Raw genomic sequence first — 19,158 nt, forward strand, 5'->3', positions numbered from 1 at the left:
GACCTCTCAGTGAACCTGGCTTCAGGCCTTCTGAAGGCTTAAGGGCTTCACAGATTTGTTTGAGCTGTGTCGTGGTATCTCTTCTAGACAGCCGTTTGGTCAAACGCACACACCGTCTATTAAGGGTTTTCAAATTTGTATTCCAAATAGCATGACACTATCGATTTTGAATTTTAACGAGACATCAGACGGTATGAGTTTGTTCCTCTGTTGTAGCTAAGGCTTTAAGCTGTTGGTGCTCAGTGTGATGTAAAATCTTTTCCTCAGTCAGATTTGCAGCATCAAGGGACGATCTGCAAGGAGAAGTGTAATGATATGGAAAAAGTAAAACTTTGTTCATAGTCTGAAATACCAATTGAGTGGCTTGACTCCTAAACTCTCTAAATACTGGGGTGATGAAGACACACATGAAGGTTACAGTGATGCACTGAGATGCTGAGTGCTGCTGCCCTCCAGTGGATATAAACATGTCGAACACGCGGGAGAGAAAAACCACAGGCCAAACATTAGAGATGTGTGATGGGATTAAAAATTTTTTCAGTGCATCAGAAAGGAAATCCCTTTTAACCACCCATTTGATATCCAATAAGTCTGTCTAATCTTCTGCATTTTATAAATAGTAATAAGAACAGACTGGGAGAAGGCCAATAATAATAATAATCACTTTCTTTCACAACAGAGCCACAATATTGAATTTTGACCTTAAAATAGTACAAAAAAATAGCACCAGATTTACATCTTCTTATTTTTGTCATGAACAGCCAATTTAAGAGTCTTCATGTTCTGGAATGATATTAATACGCAAAAACTTGACAAAATACCCTCTTTCCAGAGCATTAAATCACATTTATGTGCGTAATCGGTTTGCTCAGGAGTCAAACTACTGCTTTAAAGATAAACAATCAATTTCCACGCTCACTATAGAGTTTATATGCCACACAAGATGTTCCTTTTGGAAGTCATCACCGTCTTACTGTGTCAGAGTCTCACCTGCACATCTTGCATTTCATTCTTTTTCTCTTGTTGCACCTGTGATTTATCATTTGCATGCTCAGATGAACAAAAGTTTTAAGCACGAGTTCACCAAGCAAGCAATACACACATTTACACACAGCCAGCAGATAAACAAATTAAAAAAGTGATGAACAGACACCCACAATTAGTTCCAAGCCAATGAGTGTTGAGATCCCAGAAGAGAAAACAGCCAGTGGAATAGACATATTTCACATTACATTTGGGTGGCAAATCTTACTTTCTTTCACACAAAAAAAATCCGATATATCAGTGTCTGATTCTACAAAACTGCACCATTGTTTAGATTTTGTCTCTCTGATGATGTCTGAAAGTGACAATATTATGGACTGCAGCCCCACAATGGTAACTTAAACTTTTGCTTTGTCAGTTGACGGCAGATTCAGCAGCCCGGTGACCACAGAGTGAAAGCCATCTAAACCAAAGTCAAATGTGCACGTCGTCCTGACTGGCTTAGTGCTGCGAATGAGAAATGAAGGGAATGCTGGTATGATCTCATCTATTTGCATAACATCATCTCGCTGGTCAAACACTTCAGCTGTGTTGCATATACACAGATGTGGGATTATGTAGACGTAAACACACTTAATGTGGAGACCTCTCACTTATTCCAACTAAGGCATGAATTACTAGTGATTAAGGCCTGTGATCAGTTTTCATTACATTGTTTATTATATGGGACATTCATTTACAATTAATTTAGATGTTAATTACTTCTTTTGCACATGATTTTCAGAGGTGATTGCCTCTAAAGACACTTGCAGCACTAAAGGAATTGGGCTAATTTTGGTTTACAGCTAGTATAAAATATGCAGCCTGAAAGTACAGTAAATTATTTCATCATTCAGCTTCAAATTATAATATCAGTGTCTCATTTCACACAATTACTATTGTTAAAAAACATCTGGTTTGAGTTTGGGAACCAGTACATCAGATAAAAAACCTGATGTGTGGAGAAACTGGTTAAACAAAATAGTAAAAAGGAAAAAAAGAATGTACTACTGATTATTCAAAAGTGCATTTATTAAAGCAATTCTTTTAGCACTTTAGTTATCATCATCACTGGTCAAACCATTAACATAAAACAAAAGTGAGCATCGTTCCCTCCCCTCCAAAAGAAAGTTAGGTCAAATTTACTGCCCAGCAGAAATTCAAAATGTTATTATGATTAATAGAGCAGTTAAGTTTAGAAATGTTGAAGCAGATCTGATTTTCTTTTCAGTAAGAATATCAATAATAATAAAATAAGTATTAATATGCTTTTAAAGAAATGAATAAATACATTTTCACTGATGTTAGGGAAGTTTTAAGTTGGGACAATTTGTCTCTGAAATGAAAAAGAAGAGCTCATCAGTGAATGTTTTAACTTTAAGGGTAAGAAAATACTGTGATAATCAGAGATGCTCACAAATTGTTTCATGTGGACAATATTTCACAATTAAATGGATAAAATATTTCACATAAAGATGACATACAGTATAAAGGGATATAAAAAAACATGCAGCACCAAGATGAGACTAACACAAAGCAGCTTCGGCAACAACTGAGAATTTCTTTAAGGAAAGGACATTAAAAAAACGTTTAATTTCAACAGCTCAAGGCGTCGTCAGTATAATGAATCACTTTGAACATGCAGTAAGCTTTTAACTTCTTAAAAAAGTGTTTAAAAATTACATTATAAACTTACAGAAAAAGGGTTCAAGGAGTAGACACAAAATGACATCTTATTTCAAGTTAAAGTTAACCACTGGAGAATATCATTAATTCACTCCTCCGCTCTCTGGTGTTCTCTTTGGCTGTGTCATTAAGTCCCACTATATTGCTCTTAATGCAAAGTCTCAGGCACTGTATCATGTAGACTCATTTTACCAGATGTCTCATTTCATTTCAAAGTTAAAATTTGATCTGGCTGCTTGTTTTGGCAAAGGTACCGGGTCAGATTTAAATCCTGACTTAACTTCTTAGGGTTAGCCTCTTTCACAAAATAAATGCATCTGTTAGAGTAGTCTTTACACGCATGTCCAGAGTTCTGCCAGCTCCACGCATGAGTGCTAGTGCTTTTTCTCGAGGTAATTTGAGGGAACCCATCCTTTCCTCGGTCTGCCATTGTCCAGAACCTTGCAGTACCACCAGCCGTTGGGGTTTCTTTCAAGAACCTCCAGACTTGTGCCCTCAGGAAACCCCATGGTTTCCTCGTCGCCATGGTAATCTGCTATGGAGACATACACCTCTCTGAGGTTGTTATGGATGATGTGGGGCTTGGGTTTCACCGTGGATACAGGGAGGGCATTCTTCTGAGAGCTGAGGCCGAGGGATTCAGAGCTACCGGTACCGGATCTGTTCCTGGTGGGCAGTGCTATGTTGTTCGGTGCCAGGCTGCGTGGCACAGTGCCAAAAGATGCATTGCGTCGCACTGTGGGGCTGGCGCGTGGGTGATCTGTCGAATTGAGGGACTCATTTCTCCTGAGAGAGCCAACAGGGCTGGGACCGTCTCTGATCGGGGCTGAGATGAAGACAGACTGAGGTCTGACAACCTGCTGCTGCTTGGTGCTATTCTGCTTGAGAGAGCCAAACAAGCTGGTGGGTTTGGAGAAGCCACCGGGAGGCTTGGAGGGGATCGGTGGGGTGACCTTCTTTAGGTTTTGGTTGATGTTGTTCAACGCCCTCACCCTTTGTTCGTTCTTCTCCAGGCTGTTGGACTTGCTCAGGCTTCCAGGTTTGGTCGGGGTGCCGTCAGATTCGGACCCCGCTATGTCATCTTGTTGCCTGACGGGCTCCAGGTAATAAGTTGGAGCCCAACCCTCTGCATCTCCCCAACGGATATACCACCAACCACTTTCCTGCTTCTCCAGCACCTCCACCTCCACTCCAGCAGGGAAGCTGAGCTCAGACTCTTGGACCTTCTCATAAGGATCTGTGGTACGATACAGGATGCAGCCTTCCAGGTCAGAGTCGCCCCGGCTGCCTTTAGAATAGATAGAGGAGAGATCGGATGTGCTCTGAGAAGAGAAGGAGTCCTCAGAGGAAATGACTGAAGCTGTCTCTGAATCTTCACCTTTAGTTTTGGTGCCATTCTTTAGCTGCCCTGTTGGCCGCAGCTGTCTTCTTAAGGTGCTGATGTCCATCTTCTCTGCACTGGACGCCTTGGCTAGCTGTGGTTTAGGCCTCACCACAGGCCTTAGCTTAGAGGAAGACTTGGTGGAGGAGGATGCTTTGATTTCCTCTTGGTCTTTCTTTGGTCTGGACAGATCTGGGGTGGACTCAGTGGAGGCAGATTTGGGACTGGATGCCTCCTCTGCTTTGTTTGAAAAAGGGCTCCCATTCAAGTCGATCTTGAGCTTGTTACCTGCAGGTCTCCATCCACCTGATGTTGGGTTTGCAGTCTTGCCAGTCTCTGAAAAGACACTTGTCTTGGAGGAGTTTGAGTCCCTGCTGCACTGCCTCTCTGGGGTCTCCCTGAAGGGTCGGAAGCCATCATTCTCATAGATACATTCTTCTTCTCCCTCTGCCTCCCCCTCTGCCTCGTGACCATCTTCAAATGACTCGCCCATTTTGAAGGAGGCACTGTGGAGCGATGAAGCTGGAGAGGGTTTGGAGGACAGATGAGATCCCCTCTCGGAGGAAGTGTCTTCATTCTTTGCATCCACCAAGGAACCTTCTCCCCTCAGAAACTCAAACTCAGACTCCATGTCCAGATCGCCAATGGCAGGGACATCATATTCTGGCTCTTCATACACAGGTCTCCCAGGAGACACAGGCGACTCTGGAGCCTCAGACCCGGGGCTGCTGGGAGGTGCAGTTTCCACTGAGTCTTGTTTTTTAACGGGCGGAGCTGGAGGTGGAACCTTTGGGCGGCACAGAGTGCTTGTTCTGCGATTCAGGTTGGGCTTTTTACGTTTGTCAATGTAGGAGCAGGGAGCCCAGCCTTCCTTCTCCCCAATCTGTACATACCACCAACCACCAGAGTTCTTCTCAATTACCTAAAAAACACAAACCAAAAAACAAATCAATCTTTATGTGAAGGCAATTCTATACATTTTAATTTGATTTAGATTTTCCCTTAGAGACCACAGAGGTCTGACTGGGCAATGATGAATAAATTGATACAGCAAGAGCTACATGGTGGCAGTTTATGATTATCTTGCTTTGAAAGTTTAGTTGGAAATGCAGTGCTTACCTCTGCTTTCTGTCCTCCATTGAAACTAATACCATCAGATATACAGGACTGGAACTCTGCAATGGTGTAGTACTCTGCTTCAACTGTAGGGGGCTCTGGTGGGGAGGGCAACTGAAATCCCTGAGTACAAATAAAATAGACATTGGAGTCAGTGGTGGAAAGAACAGTAACTTAATTTATGCAAGTACTGCGTTTATGTCTGCATATGAGGTAGTTATACTTGAGTATTTCCATTTTATGCTACTTTATATTTGCACTCCCCTTCATTGTCGAGAAACATAATGTTCTTTTTACTCCACTATATTTATGACAGCTATAGTGCCTTTCATATCAACATTTTACAGTAAATATTAAATCCGTTTCCAACATTTCTGGCCTGTGACTTTTTACAAAACAAAATAAAAACAAAAATCAAATAAACATTTGTGTTGTTTTGCAACAAAGCAAATATTCGAGAAATAAAGAACAAGAACTTTGCGTTCTCTCCTTTTCTAACCAATTTATCATTACACAACCTCTCAGAATTATCTTGTGACTGCGTATACCCCTCCACTATCAGTAAAACAATGCTTACTTGTTGAGGAATTAATATTAACTACGTACAAATGCCATTTCTAAAAATATCAGTCACAGAAGCCACTTTTCTGCTCAATGAATACTTTAACCTTTAATATTGCAAACACATTTTGCTGCTGCATGGTTAAGTTTCTGAGTGCAGGAAATTAACATTTAACCAGTAAAATTTAAACTAATAATATCAAGCCCTTCTAACACTGTCTATGTACCTTTTTCACTGAAGATTTGTTTTTTCCTGTATGGACTGACAAAAATAAACTACACACCTCATTTACAATTACTAACAAGTTGTATACATTCATTTGCTTCCTTTCAATTTTTATCAACCAACAAAAACTGATCGTCTAAATGATTAAAGAGATGGACAAATGTCTGAAATATCAAACATTCTTACCAAGGTTGCATCTCTCCGTGGAGGAGGTTTTTGCCTGAGAACGGGAGAACCTGTTAAAAAAAAAAAAAAAAAAAACCATACATAGTTATTTGGCTACCTTTGATAACCAATTTTATAGTATCTATCCAAACTGATGTTGACATAACTAACCAATTTCCACCCGATGTGGGGCAATGCGGGCTATAGCTGGTGAAGGAGGCTCTGCTTTGCTTTTTCCATCGTGTGGAGCATTAACAGGACTGGAGTCAGTGCAGGGCATCGGCAAGCTGATCTCCTTCCTGGCGACCTGGGGACTCTCTGGGACACCTTCAGTCTGCACGTCTTTCTCACTCAAAGCTTTCTTGTTCAGCAGGTTGCTAATCTCCATGATGTTTCCGATGATCTCCACGGGGCCCGTCACATTCTTCTTACGGGGAGAGAAGTCATCCTTCACTTTCTTGAGGTAAGAGGCCGGAGCCCAGCCCTCCTTGTCCTGGTACCTGTGAAGGCAGTTGGAAGAGTAATTTTTGTAATGAAAGACAGAAGATATAAGAAATAAAAGTCCGAGGCAGATGAGCAGAGGCGTACCTGATAAACCACCAGCCTTCCAGGTTCTTCTGAATCACCTCCACAATGACTCCTTTCTCAAAAGCAATCTCATCCTTCCCCTGGCTCGTGTAAGGCTGCACTGTTACGTACTTCTCTTCTGCAAAAGCCAGAGCAGAGAAGGACAACAAAGGTAAGATTTTGACAGCTGTGAGACCTTTCAAAACAAAATAATCAATGGAAAAGCGATCTTTTCTATGGACTTTATATATTTATATGACCATACTGCAGTAATATGAGACACGAGCGAACAAATAATTACCATTACATCATTCAGCAATACATCATGATAGATTCTCTTGTGAGACATTGGCACCAGTTTTGTGATATGATACTGGAGAAGAGGTGTATCTTTCTGGATCAGACTTTTGGCAGTAGATTGAGCTGCCAGATGTGCAAATATATGTGCTGCATTTGTATGTCTTCAAGTGTTCTCTGGCACTGAGATTTGTCTATGACTTTTTGTTAAGCTGAGAATTTTATATTACAAGGAATAACTACAACATAATAAAGTTATGCCTTTAAAAATATAGAATTTGTAACCTTAGCAGCATAAATTTCTCTAGAGTTCCACAGGTGGGATGCACTGTATATTAGATAATCGTTCAGCAATGCATCACATAGCAAATAAAATCACTTGGGGTGTTAGATATCATAGGCAATGCATTGTGACAGTATTGTATTTCGAGTTCCAGCCTGATTCCCAGCATAAATTAGGAGCACTGGGGCGCCCTGGTGGTGGAGGATAGCTTCACATTGTTTCGAGTCTGCCTTGAAATAATACTCATATAACTATATGTACATTGAACGCACTGCTGGAGAGTGAGTGATAGGAAACAAAACAGTCCCACTGATGGGCTAAAAACTTCTTCACAGTTCAGACAAAGTTAATTCAAGCTAGAAAAAACAAACAGGTATCTTCTTCCTTCTGTTTGTTACTGTCCTTCCAGCACAGCTCAGCAAGGAAGCACTGTCTGTGGAAAGGGGAAATTTGGCAGAAAGAAGACAAAGTATGAAAAACACCCTTGATTTAACCTCGTATTAGCTTCAGTGGAATTTAGGAGTTTATTTTGTGTCCCTCAACACTTAAGTTCTAAGCACTTTATGGAGGGATCTGTTTGCGTCAAATGTGGACAGAAGAAAAAAGAGAGATTAAAAATTTCTTCAATGCACATATCGGCATTTTTTGTTTTAAGACCTTATTTACTACAATCAGTTATCCATTAAAGGCTTAAATACCCAAGAGGTGTGATTGGCTTGCTCTGGGGGTCAGGCATATGGGTTCTGTAATGCGTCTCGAGACAATTTGACTGTAATTGGCGCTATATAAATAAAATTGAATTAAAAAAATTTAAAAATTAAATGCACTGCATTTAATTTTTTAATATTGCCATAATATTAACCACTCTAATGTAAACAATTTAATACAAAGGGTATTGACCAAGAGAAATTAGTGCACACTGGCCACACTAGTGTCCTAGCAGCGTCCTTGGCTTTGCGACAGGGAGCATCGCCAAGCTCAGCACATAATAGAGAGAACAGGCACCACACTGATTTATGCATTCCCATGAGGCCACGGGGCAGAGCAAAGTCATCGTTTCCTGTCATTATGGCAATTCCTGTCTAAACACAGACAGCACACAGAGAAGAGGTGTGTTCAAAAAGGAGAAGAACACATAAAAAGCTCTAATATATGCTGTCTTCCCAGTGAGTACACAGGAATCAACAGTGTGGTGACAAATCATTCCATTTTCCTTTTCTCCACCCATTTCCAAGGTTGTGTAGGAGCCGAACAGTTTTTCTTTACTTGCACTTCTTTACTCCATGGGTAAAGGATATTTCTGTATGCTTTATTTTCCTACTGCCTGCTTCTTCCGGCCTCTTTGTGTCGGGGGCTGGTAGATCGTTTTTCTCTCGCCAACTTCTTTCAAACAATATCCAGCAGTGCAATGAAGGGAAATTCTGAATCAGATGTTATGTTAACCACAACATGCATCGCCTGCATCAGTGTTATAAATTATTCGTGTGGAGTCAGCAAATATCTCTTTCTCTTTTTTTTTTTTTTTTTTTTTTTTTAAAGCAAAGCAGGATTTCAGTCATAGGGTGGAAACAACTCTCTCTCTCCACTCCAGAGAGCAGCACGCACTGCCAAGCACAAAGTTTGGGCTGAACTCAATAGCCTATCCTCACCCCTCCAAATGCATCTCCTGTGAAAAAAGAAAAAAAAAAAAAAAAAACCTTGGCTTTGCTAAGACGAACATGTGCAAGTTTGTGACTGAATGTGATTTCCTTGCTTTATAAGTGAGACATGATTAAGGCACTTTGTTTATCGGTCAGTACTGGTTGCTATCTGCACCACAGCAGGGTAAATGCCTGTTTCTACACTTTGGTAAAACACACTCATTAGAAATCTACATGCACGCTTCATTTGCTCATAAAAAGCAAAATATGGCTCTAAAATGCAGCATAAAGCATTCCAAAGTCTATTACGCAACTACTTTCAGATGAGTGGGTAGTCTTTTTTTTTATTTCTATGATTCTGAGAAGATTGGTTTTGGCACACAGAGTATAATTATAATGAAAATGCTTACACAGAGCAGTTTTGCAACATAATTTGGGCTTAGCATCAATAAATGGTGTATATAAAGTTGCTGATTTCACCTTTGCTTTCCAGGCTCATTTCATATTAATGTCAGTTAGTGGTTAGTTGTGGTGGATTGTGGCTCATGATAAATGCATTTGCTGGAAGACAACACGGGATGCAAGACTCAGCAAGTATGTGCATGTGGAGAGGAGACAAGTTGAGCCGTGTAATAAAAGAGATAATATATCAGAATGGGTGAGGAGAACAATAACAGAGGGAGAGGGGAAGGGAGGGAGGGAGGTGATGCAGCGTCTATCTCAGTTCACCTCGGCTCTGCTGCCTGCTGATGACACCCCCCAACGTCCATCTCCGGTCCAGCCTCTTCAGATGAGCCTTTTGTCGCTTAGTAACTGACACACAAACAAACACACACACACACACACACACGGTGACCAGACGACAACAAACAAACATGGAGACATGAAGAGCAAGTACAAATGTTACACAAAACAGACAGCACATGAATGACATGGAGCCGACCAAAAAAAGCCCCATTATTAGCTACATGGAGGACATAAAAACAAGACCGCAAAGCAAAACATGGTGGACAGTTAGAGTGGATGGATGGATGGATGGATGGATGGATGGATGGATGGATGGATGGATGGATGGATGGATGGATGGATGGAGGTTACGGGGGAAGTGTTAAACCGAGACATCTTCTCTGTGGCTTGTAATTAGGATGTTGTTAGCATGGTTTTCCCATCCTGTTGTGTTAGAGCATCTGGGACACACATTGCTGCTGCACGAATGCCATCCAATTAATAGAGCAGCTGAGAGCACCGCTGGGTGGAAATGGGAACCTCAGAAGATCTCTATTTTGTAAATAACACAGTGGGAATGGAAATGATATCTGACAGCTGACACATCTTTTGTGAAATTGTTAATAAAAGATCCTTGTCATCAGTAACTACTCTTTCTAACTTCCACTGATGGGAATACTAGCCAGGATCTAAGAGACAGATTGGAATAAATGATTCTAGGCAGCTACCGAAAGCTGCCGGTTAGCTTAACTTTGAACAAAGACTTGTAATGTTACCACTAAACACATTTTGTCTTGTGTGTTTAAATGTACACAAATCAAAGTGTAAAAAAATATCAATTTGCTGTATCACAGGCGATTATGTACGAGGTCCTTTCTCCACCAGTGTCCACTAGTTGCCTGGCAACTGTTCAAAGGCAAGAAATAATCTGTCATATAACGCTTCAAAGGGTGGAAAATTGTTGTTTTATCTTTCAGTTTGATCAAACAAACTAGATATGGGTTGTTTAGATGTGCTGGTAGGCAGATCTATTGCACATATGCAGGGTGGCTGTTTATCCAGTCTTTACACAAAGCTAAGGTAACCAGCTGCTTGCCTCAGTGTCATACTTATATAGGCATCATGTGTCAGTACAAGTGGGATCAATTTCCTCATCTAACTGTCTGCCAGGCAGCAAACAAGCATATTTCACAAAAGCAATCTGTTTATTTCTATATAAAATCTGAGCAAAACGGGGAGGCAGAGGATGTTTATACACTTTTATCAGTTGGTAAACTCAACATCAGAAACTGCCTGAGCATTTAACAAGACTCGGTTTTTGGCTTTTTGAAAGAACTATCACGAATTCAGAAATTTGTGCCTCTTACTGTGACAATGTGATGGCACGGACGGCTGAAGCCCCTGAACTGACAAAGACATGCTTTATGAGTTTCATGCCATTCCTATGACTGAGTAGACACATAAACACTAATTACACTGACAGACTGTTCTTCCAGAAAGCCTCTGGCAGCTCACTCAGCTATCAAACTCCAGCTATCTCTAGATTGAAGCTCCGGGTGCAGACGTTTGCATTTAGGTATGTGTGTATGTGTGTATACCTGTTGAAATCTTCGGTGATAAAAACATAATCTGTGGGTCCAAATGGGGAAAATTGGACATTTTAACATATTTAACATACTGTAAAACCTTAACACAAGTCAAGCTTTGTGTATTCTCTCACTCTCTCCATCCTTGAGTCATAAGATATACAACACCAAGGGGATCCTGGCTTCCATTGTTACAGAGCACACCAATTGTACAGCAAAAGATGTTTGGCCAGAGTGCTGGAAAATCTTGATGTTTGTTTGGAAGTGTAATACGCAACTTAATTATTTCCGTGCCTCCAGTATGTTGGGTTTTCTCTAACAAAATGTTGCATAAATCTTAACAAATATACTGCAGTTACTGCACTACCTGTCAAAACGATCAAAGTCTTAGCATGTGACACTAATTGAGCTCTATTGATCAGAGATTGAAATGTTTTCCCTCAAATATTTCAAAATGCTTGAAGAATGAGACAGCACGAGCCGCACATACACGGCTTGATAACTGCACCTGACAGGGCTGTCAAGATGATTGGATGTTGTATTCAGCTTCACACGGCAGCTTTACATATTCTGGCAAACCAAACTCTACATAGGTGTGTTAGCTATCAAGTTTCTGGATCGCTCTCTGACTCCAGTTAGCCCATGAAACTTAACATCAACACTAATCAGCGATCCACAAAGATGAGAAGACATTGCATGGAAAAGCCTAAGTTGTGTCAGAGCTTGCCCTCATTAATGATAACTGTAATTTAAAGAGCATGGCTCATGAAATGCTCTGTCTTCTTCAATGCTGCTGATGAAAACACATGCTTCTTTCATGAGCTCACTCCATGGCAGTCATATCATTTAATACTACTCTGTATCTTCCTTGTACAGTGCATCGCTGTAAAGCACGTCACTTCAGAGGTTGTGGTCTGGCCTCTCCTGGCACTCCTCCTTGCTGTTTACTCAGGTCTGAATCTACGCTCTGTTGAATGGTGCTTATGATGGCAGGCAGACAGAGAAAGGTGTTCACACCAGCGCGGCCTCAGCTGTTAGCGTAGGCCGGCAGCAGTGAATTAAGGCCGAGTTTTCTCCATTTTGTCACAGATCAAAGCCTGTGGATTTAGGGCAGAGGTGGTGACTGCATGTGGGTATATAACAGAGTGTGTGAGGTAGTGTTTGTGGGTGTGGGTGGGCAGAGACAGGAGCATTTGCAGTAATTTACCCTCCCCAGCTTTCGAGGCGCCAAGCTCCAAGTCGTCCCGTGTGCCGCTGTGTGAGTTGAGATAGGTAGCGGGGACCCAACCCTGCTCCTCTGCGGTGCTGACAAACCACCAACCTGTGGAAACATACACAGACTCAAAATCAGCAGGAAGATGTAGGGCACACCGTCATTAAACAAACATCTCATACAAACGTATTACACAGCGAGATGTAGTAGGTGTGGCCTAAGCTTTGAGTAAAAAGAATTAGAATGTCTTCTGAGATTTTGCAGTTGATTTCTGGCCTACGATAAGATTCCCAGCCCAAAAAGCGTACAAAATAAATCTCTACAAAGACAGATGAAAAATGAACACAGAAGACATGTACTGATGCGAACATTGATCTTGTAGTTTGGCTTTTAGCCCCATTAAATCACTTCATCTTTGTTTTAGCATTTGAGCCCTTATTTGATAAAATATCTGAAATCACAGGGATGAGCTACAAATGAACATGAACATGAGGAACCCGACTGTGTTGCCAAGAGAATCTATAACCACGGTCAGGGCCAAGAGCATTAGAGGGAGCATCATTTGGCTGTGGCTCCACTCCTGACAAGGTCTTGTTTGGTCTAGGTTTCATCAGGATCACTCATGATTTCAGTGGGCAGGACACTGTTGAAGTGAGATAAATATCTGTTTGCTATGTTGCAGTGGATTTGACTTGGTTCTTCAGGGTATGACAGCTTTGCTCTATAGGACAAATACATCAGCTGGAGGTATTTCAGTTTAAAGTTGGACATGAATCAAGTGAGTGGATAGGGTGATCCGTGAAAGTTTATATGTTCACCAATCAGAACATTTTAAATGCTAAATCAGCCACTTTTTTAACCCACACTGACAAAAAAATAACTCCACTTTTGGGAGGCTGTCAGCTCTCTGCAAGAGACCTGGGTGACAAAGTTGGCAGAAAACCCATCCTATATGTGGTGCGCCACACACACGCTATTTGTTGTGGTAACGGGAGTACAATATGGCTGACAGCTGTCTGGACAACCCATAAAGACCATAGGAGTGTTCCATGACACTTTCACAGCTGGTCCAGTCCTCCGGTGTACATTTTTCGACAGAAGTGTTGCGTTATGAGGTAGTTTAGTTGCACACGGTCAATAAAAAGAAGCAGGATGTATTATGATAGGAGCAGAAGGAAGATGTATTGGTTAATTAGTGATCTGGCAAAGGACAATGCAAAATTACAGGATGCTAATAAGGAAATGAAAGTAAAAACATTGTGTGAAATGTGTTGTAATTATGAAAGCATGCATTACAATTAGATGGGTAGCAATTAAAGGCCTCTATGGATCAGAAGCGGTTACATGCTGCGTTTTGGATAGACAGGATGGTACACAGGGAGGCACCCTTTCATCAGCACTCCTGCTTTATACAAAGAAATAACTCTGTACAGTCAAGGCATTTTTGAAATCGACGATTTCAACAAACCATAGCGGAGACACAAACCTCTGCCAACCTGTTGATGAATTCAGAAACATCACGGCTGTCATTACAATTCAATGATTTCTGCTAAGATGACCATAGGTTTGGGAATCTAGTTGTCTCCTCCGGCTATTTCATGTAAAGTTATAAAGACTCACTAATTGTTTAATGCTGGCAATCCTAATTTCTGATGACTAACATGACTGAATCAAATTGATTCCCTGGCCATCTGTCCACTAAATTAAACTGGAATCTAGAGGAACTACAGATATCCTGCTGACAGACTAATGCATGAGTTTCTCAGTGGAAGCAATAACAGACAAAATCTTTCCAGGCCTTTTTGGAACTTACACATGCAATCTCTGTGATTCGTGTGAAGGATGATTCATTTAATTGATGACTGCACAATAACAGCAAGATGAAAAAAACAAACTTGATCAGCTGTACAGTGGGGCTATTTTGCATAGAGTTAGGGTGGGTCCAGATAGGAGGATGTAATTTGGCTCTGAGCACACTGCTGGCCAGGGCTCAGGGACATAACAAGCCATGTAATGTGCTCAGTCTTTGCACCAAAGCTTTGGCTTGAACAAAAGCCCACGCCAACAAATCAGGCCATGTCGGCAGGCCACAAAAATCACAAACTGGTATCTACAACTATCCAAAGGGCTTAAATACTGATTTTTTTTTCTTTCCTCAGTGAATTGAAAGCTTGTGAGAAGAATCAAGCATTATATTTAATTTTACATTAATTATGACAAAATCAACACTTTAAATTGAATTGAATGTGCCAAAATGTTGCAATAGCTAATTTAGTCTCTGCAACATTTAAATATATCAGCAAAGAGCAATATCAGCTATTAATGGTATATTATATTGAATCAACCATTATATATATATATATATATATATATATATATATATATATATATATATATATATATATATATATATATGTGTCTGCTTGGAAGTAGCAAAAAAGTCAGGAGTTGACTCAGTAAAGAAAAAAATCCCTACATTTGCAAATTGCCATTTTCACACTGACATTCCAGTGGAAGGTAAATGTCATGTTCACTTTAGCAAAGTGACACATGATGCAAATGAAAGCAAATATAAGAATAAAGCGTTGGGATGTACTTTAATGGTGAGCACTTAGCTGTAAGTCTGAATATACATGCTGTCATTATAAAAGGCCTGAGCAAATATATGTTGTTACTGATGGCAAGGGCGGCTTTCCCTGTATTTTTCAACCATCCTTCCATATGGCAGGTGCTTAGGCTGAGTTCACTGAACCTCAAAAGAAGCAATAAAAGCACACTAAAAATGCACACACATTACGCAAGTGCTGATTTCCTGGCTGTCACAGCTTTATATCAGACAGGTTGCAATTATATGAAATGCAGGGAAAGAAAACACTGCTACACATCTTTCATCGCATCCACAGTTGATGCATATCGACAACACATAATGACAGCTTTCAGAAACCATGTGGCTGACATGAACTCATTCAATTTATATGCGGAGTTTGGGGCTTCAGATTTCAAATTTAACAACCTCTCATTACCTCATATCATGCTTTATGTTCTGATAATTTCTCTGGGATGTCTTTACCCTATAAGGGCTAGGTGGCAAATGTGATTCTTAACTTATGGACAGTGTCAACTTTATTCTTGACACTGGCATTTGCACAGTCTCAACCACGACACAAACCCTCAGCTGCGGTCATTACAAAAAGAAACAGCTGGTTTGTGGGTCTCCTACTGCCAAAACAGCAATTTTGCAGTACTACACAATGACTAACATCTCGATGAAATCATACTGGTAAGTCGGCATGGTTTTCTGAAATTTGTTAAGCTTCATGTTACCGCAGTATGACCCAGAAGGCTTCAACCTGTCGGATATTAAAATCTCAGACTACATTTTTAAAAAATAAGCAACAGATTGCAAGTTTGATGTCTATGTTATCCGACAAAAGATTAACTGTAGCATCACTAAAATGCAAAATGAGCTCGCATTAATTAAAAGCAGCAGTAAGACAGTGAATGAATGAAGAGGTGGATTCAGCTGCTGAAAGGTGAAATGACAGATAATGGAAATGAGATTAAGAGAGTAATGTGCTCTCTCTTCCTCGCTTCCGATCATCTGTACAGATGTGGGAGAAACGTATGAAGGAAGCATACTTTATGTCTGGAAATATGTGTGTGAGTGAGTTTTGTACGAATACACTCATCCGCACATTTGTCTGATTCTGATCCACTGACTGTCTTGGTTCCCACAGCAGAGAAAGCAGACATACATTACAAAACTACACCTGCATCTTTAATGGTGCTTGTGTATCGTCTCTTGTTGTCTTTGATCAGTTTGTATCACAACCTGCTTTTCTCCGTGTCTCACTGCCTCGCTATAAAAAGTTAAAAAATCTTGGAAAGCTGTTGCAGAGTTCTAACCACAAAGGAAAAAAAGAACACAGCCAAATGCTGACTGGCAATACACTTTGCTAAACATTATTCAATGATACGATTATAGCTACTTAGTCAACATCCTGAGTAAATCAAAAAAAGCTTTTAAAGTGTTTGAGCAGAGTTTAGTTTTGTAACCTTCACCGTTTTGGGGTCATTGTTTGCATAAGACAATAGCTAAGACCACCAGCCTCCAGTGGAGATCTCATATAACACCCTCACACTATAGGATCATGACCACAGACGTGAGCCTCAAATATTACAGCCTCAGACAGGAGTTTGTCTTGACAACGGAGCTGTTTTGCACTACAAGGACACCAAGAGAAACTCAGTGTTTTAAGCAGAGGATGAGTTGTAACTAATTTTGTACCTCAACTGCCTGCTGTGAGGTGCACAGCTCTGCTCAAGTAAATGCCTGCTTCATCCCAATTATCTTCCCTTTTTACAAAAAAGGAAATTATGTTGTCAGCCTATTTCAGACAGCATGACAGAAACAGATCCAGATTTAAAAGTTTCACATTTGGGGAGTTAGATGAAAAGTCAGTCTGTTCATTACATACACAGCCAGCTGCTAGTTAGCTTTGCCTAGAACAAAGAACAAGAGAAAACAGCAAGTCTGCACTGACCAGCAGTGCCAAAATCTGTCTACCAGCACCTCTAAACTTTACATTTTATCTTCTAACATCCTCAGAACTCTACTGGTTGCCTGGCAAATTGCTGTTTTAACACTTTTAAGTAGGTATGGATGAAACCAAGCAGCTTATCACATGTTAATTAGCAAGCTTTAGAGGTGCTGGTGGGTGGATTTTTCTTACAGCTGGACAGAATCAGTCTAGCTGTTTCCCCCATTTGCAATCATTCTGCTGACATTAGCTAACCTGCTGCTGGATGTAACTTCATAGTGAACACACAGATGAATGATAGTGGAATCAATTTCCCTTCTCATCACCAATAAGTGAATAAGTATTTTTCCAAAATGGTCCCATTGATTGAACTGGACTTGATCAAGATATTTCCAAACTCTGTTGAATGTAAATTGAGCTGTTTTGCAGAAATCTAGAAATGCAAGATGAGAAGGCTGCTGAGAAAGATATGTCTCTATTATTTATGTAAACAGATGCCCCTTCCAAACTTTTATGGGGCTGTCCTTTTACTTAACCCATAGCATATTCTACTCCTGAAAGTGCAGATGCAGTGGGCAGACATAATAGGAGCAGACGGTATTTCTAAGCTCTATTTGTCTCGCATACATCTGGAAACTCTATCAGCTTTAAGACCCATGCTTCATTTTTACTGTAATCAACAACAGATTCTCAGCTGCAACAAAGTAACGGGATTTATACAACGCTGGTCTTTTCCTAAGGTGAGTGGAAAACCTATGAAACAAAACTGCAATCTATGAACACAGTCAATCAAGTCTAATTCCTAAGCAATGACATGTATAACACAATGCGACACTGCAATGCTCCTTAATCACTACAAATTCATCATTAACACAAACAGGTTTACAGCTGTAATGAAATTTGGAATCAGCATTGCTTTGTGCTTTGGAGAAACTTCTCACAAAAGAGAGTCCTACATGTCTAGCATGAATATGAGAACCACAGATTCAGCAGCACAAGGAAAGGTTTTTTTTCACGACCTGAAATGATGAGGAATGCAGGGGCTCAGCAGTCCTGCAGATATCTGACACCACTGTTGAGTAGAGCAGGAGAAAACCCCATTCATTTCCAGCTTCTGTATTTATTAACAGTAGATCCAGTATCAAAGCACAAGGGGGAAGGTATCGAGCCCAATACACACACTTCCAGTTTTCATAAAACACTGGGTTTCAATTACCTGGGTGGCTCTGGTACGTGGAGGAGGGGGCAAGACCGGCACAAAACGACTTTCAAGAGCTAATGTTGACCTAAGGAACAACCTTCACTCCCTCCTAGCCTCTGAAAGGATCCCCTCATGGTCTCAATGAAGCAGTAGCCCCTGGCTTGTGTGCTTTCTAGGCTCCATTGATTTGGAGACACAGCAGTCCTTGAGTGTCTGAAAGCCCACCCCTTAAAATGTAACTCAATGGTCAATTCTTAAGTGAAAGAGAGGTACCTTTTTGGCTACACAGACTGATTCCTGTATGCTGTATTATTACTACTATTACTGCCACTTAAATCCTGTTATCACTCCCATTTTTCACCTCCATTGCCTCTGTGACAAGATGCAAGTAAAATAGAGTAGTAGAAAGCTATGTTCAAATGCCTGTTACAAACCTCCAATCTGAGTTTCCATATCTAAAAATACAGGATAAGGTCAATTTCTTGAGATGGTCATTAGAACTTCCTATGTTAGGCTGAAAGAATGTGAAGGATGGCGATTACTCTGAGTGGATAATGTGTCCTCCATCTGCTGGTGCAACTTCTGCTTAAAAAACACATTTAACACTTGGCACGTTTTCTGTATCATGTCTTTGGTGGTTCGTTGACAAGAATTATAGGGTTTTTCCTACATTATACAAGGAAACATGGTCTTGCTGAAACTGCACATACCAAATTGGAAAACTGAAGGTTTGAGCACTGCCAGGCCCTGAGGCTCAACACTGACCTTGCCGTTTATACTCCCACACATCAAAGACAGAAAAATTGCAGTAAACACAATGTTGTCACACTTCAAGGAACCATTGTAGCTAAAATCTGCAACGTAATTGCAGTTCTCTAGTTTATTGAGTATGAGAAACAGCACACTTTTTGGTGCTATAGAAGAAAATCAACTGGCATTCTAATAA

General features: G+C 40.6%; 1 protein-coding gene across 2 annotated transcripts in view; it reads right to left on the bottom strand.

Moving 5' to 3' along the window:
- Window positions 1–2,037: 2,037 nt before the first annotated feature.
- Window positions 2,038–19,158, bottom strand: part of LOC111580709 (SH3 and PX domain-containing protein 2A-like) — a 52,985-nt gene continuing 35,864 nt past the window's right edge. Inside the window, exons 8-14 of one of the 2 annotated variants that reach the window (XM_023288570.3) lie at window positions 12,465–12,578; window positions 9,675–9,758; window positions 6,747–6,864; window positions 6,330–6,658; window positions 6,180–6,229; window positions 5,210–5,329; window positions 2,038–5,012 (exon numbers count right to left, since the gene is read on the bottom strand). In XM_023288570.3, the coding sequence (XP_023144338.2) occupies window positions 3,084–5,012; window positions 5,210–5,329; window positions 6,180–6,229; window positions 6,330–6,658; window positions 6,747–6,864; window positions 9,675–9,758; window positions 12,465–12,578 (2,744 nt within the window). In that variant the 3' untranslated portion in view covers window positions 2,038–3,083. The remainder of the gene's footprint in view (window positions 5,013–5,209; window positions 5,330–6,179; window positions 6,230–6,329; window positions 6,659–6,746; window positions 6,865–9,674; window positions 9,759–12,464; window positions 12,579–19,158) is intronic. The other variant, XM_055018529.1, reaches the window with a different exon arrangement.

This window comes from Amphiprion ocellaris, chromosome 16 (assembly GCF_022539595.1).
Source record: "Amphiprion ocellaris isolate individual 3 ecotype Okinawa chromosome 16, ASM2253959v1, whole genome shotgun sequence".
In the NCBI taxonomy this organism is placed as follows: Eukaryota; Metazoa; Chordata; class Actinopteri; family Pomacentridae; genus Amphiprion; species Amphiprion ocellaris.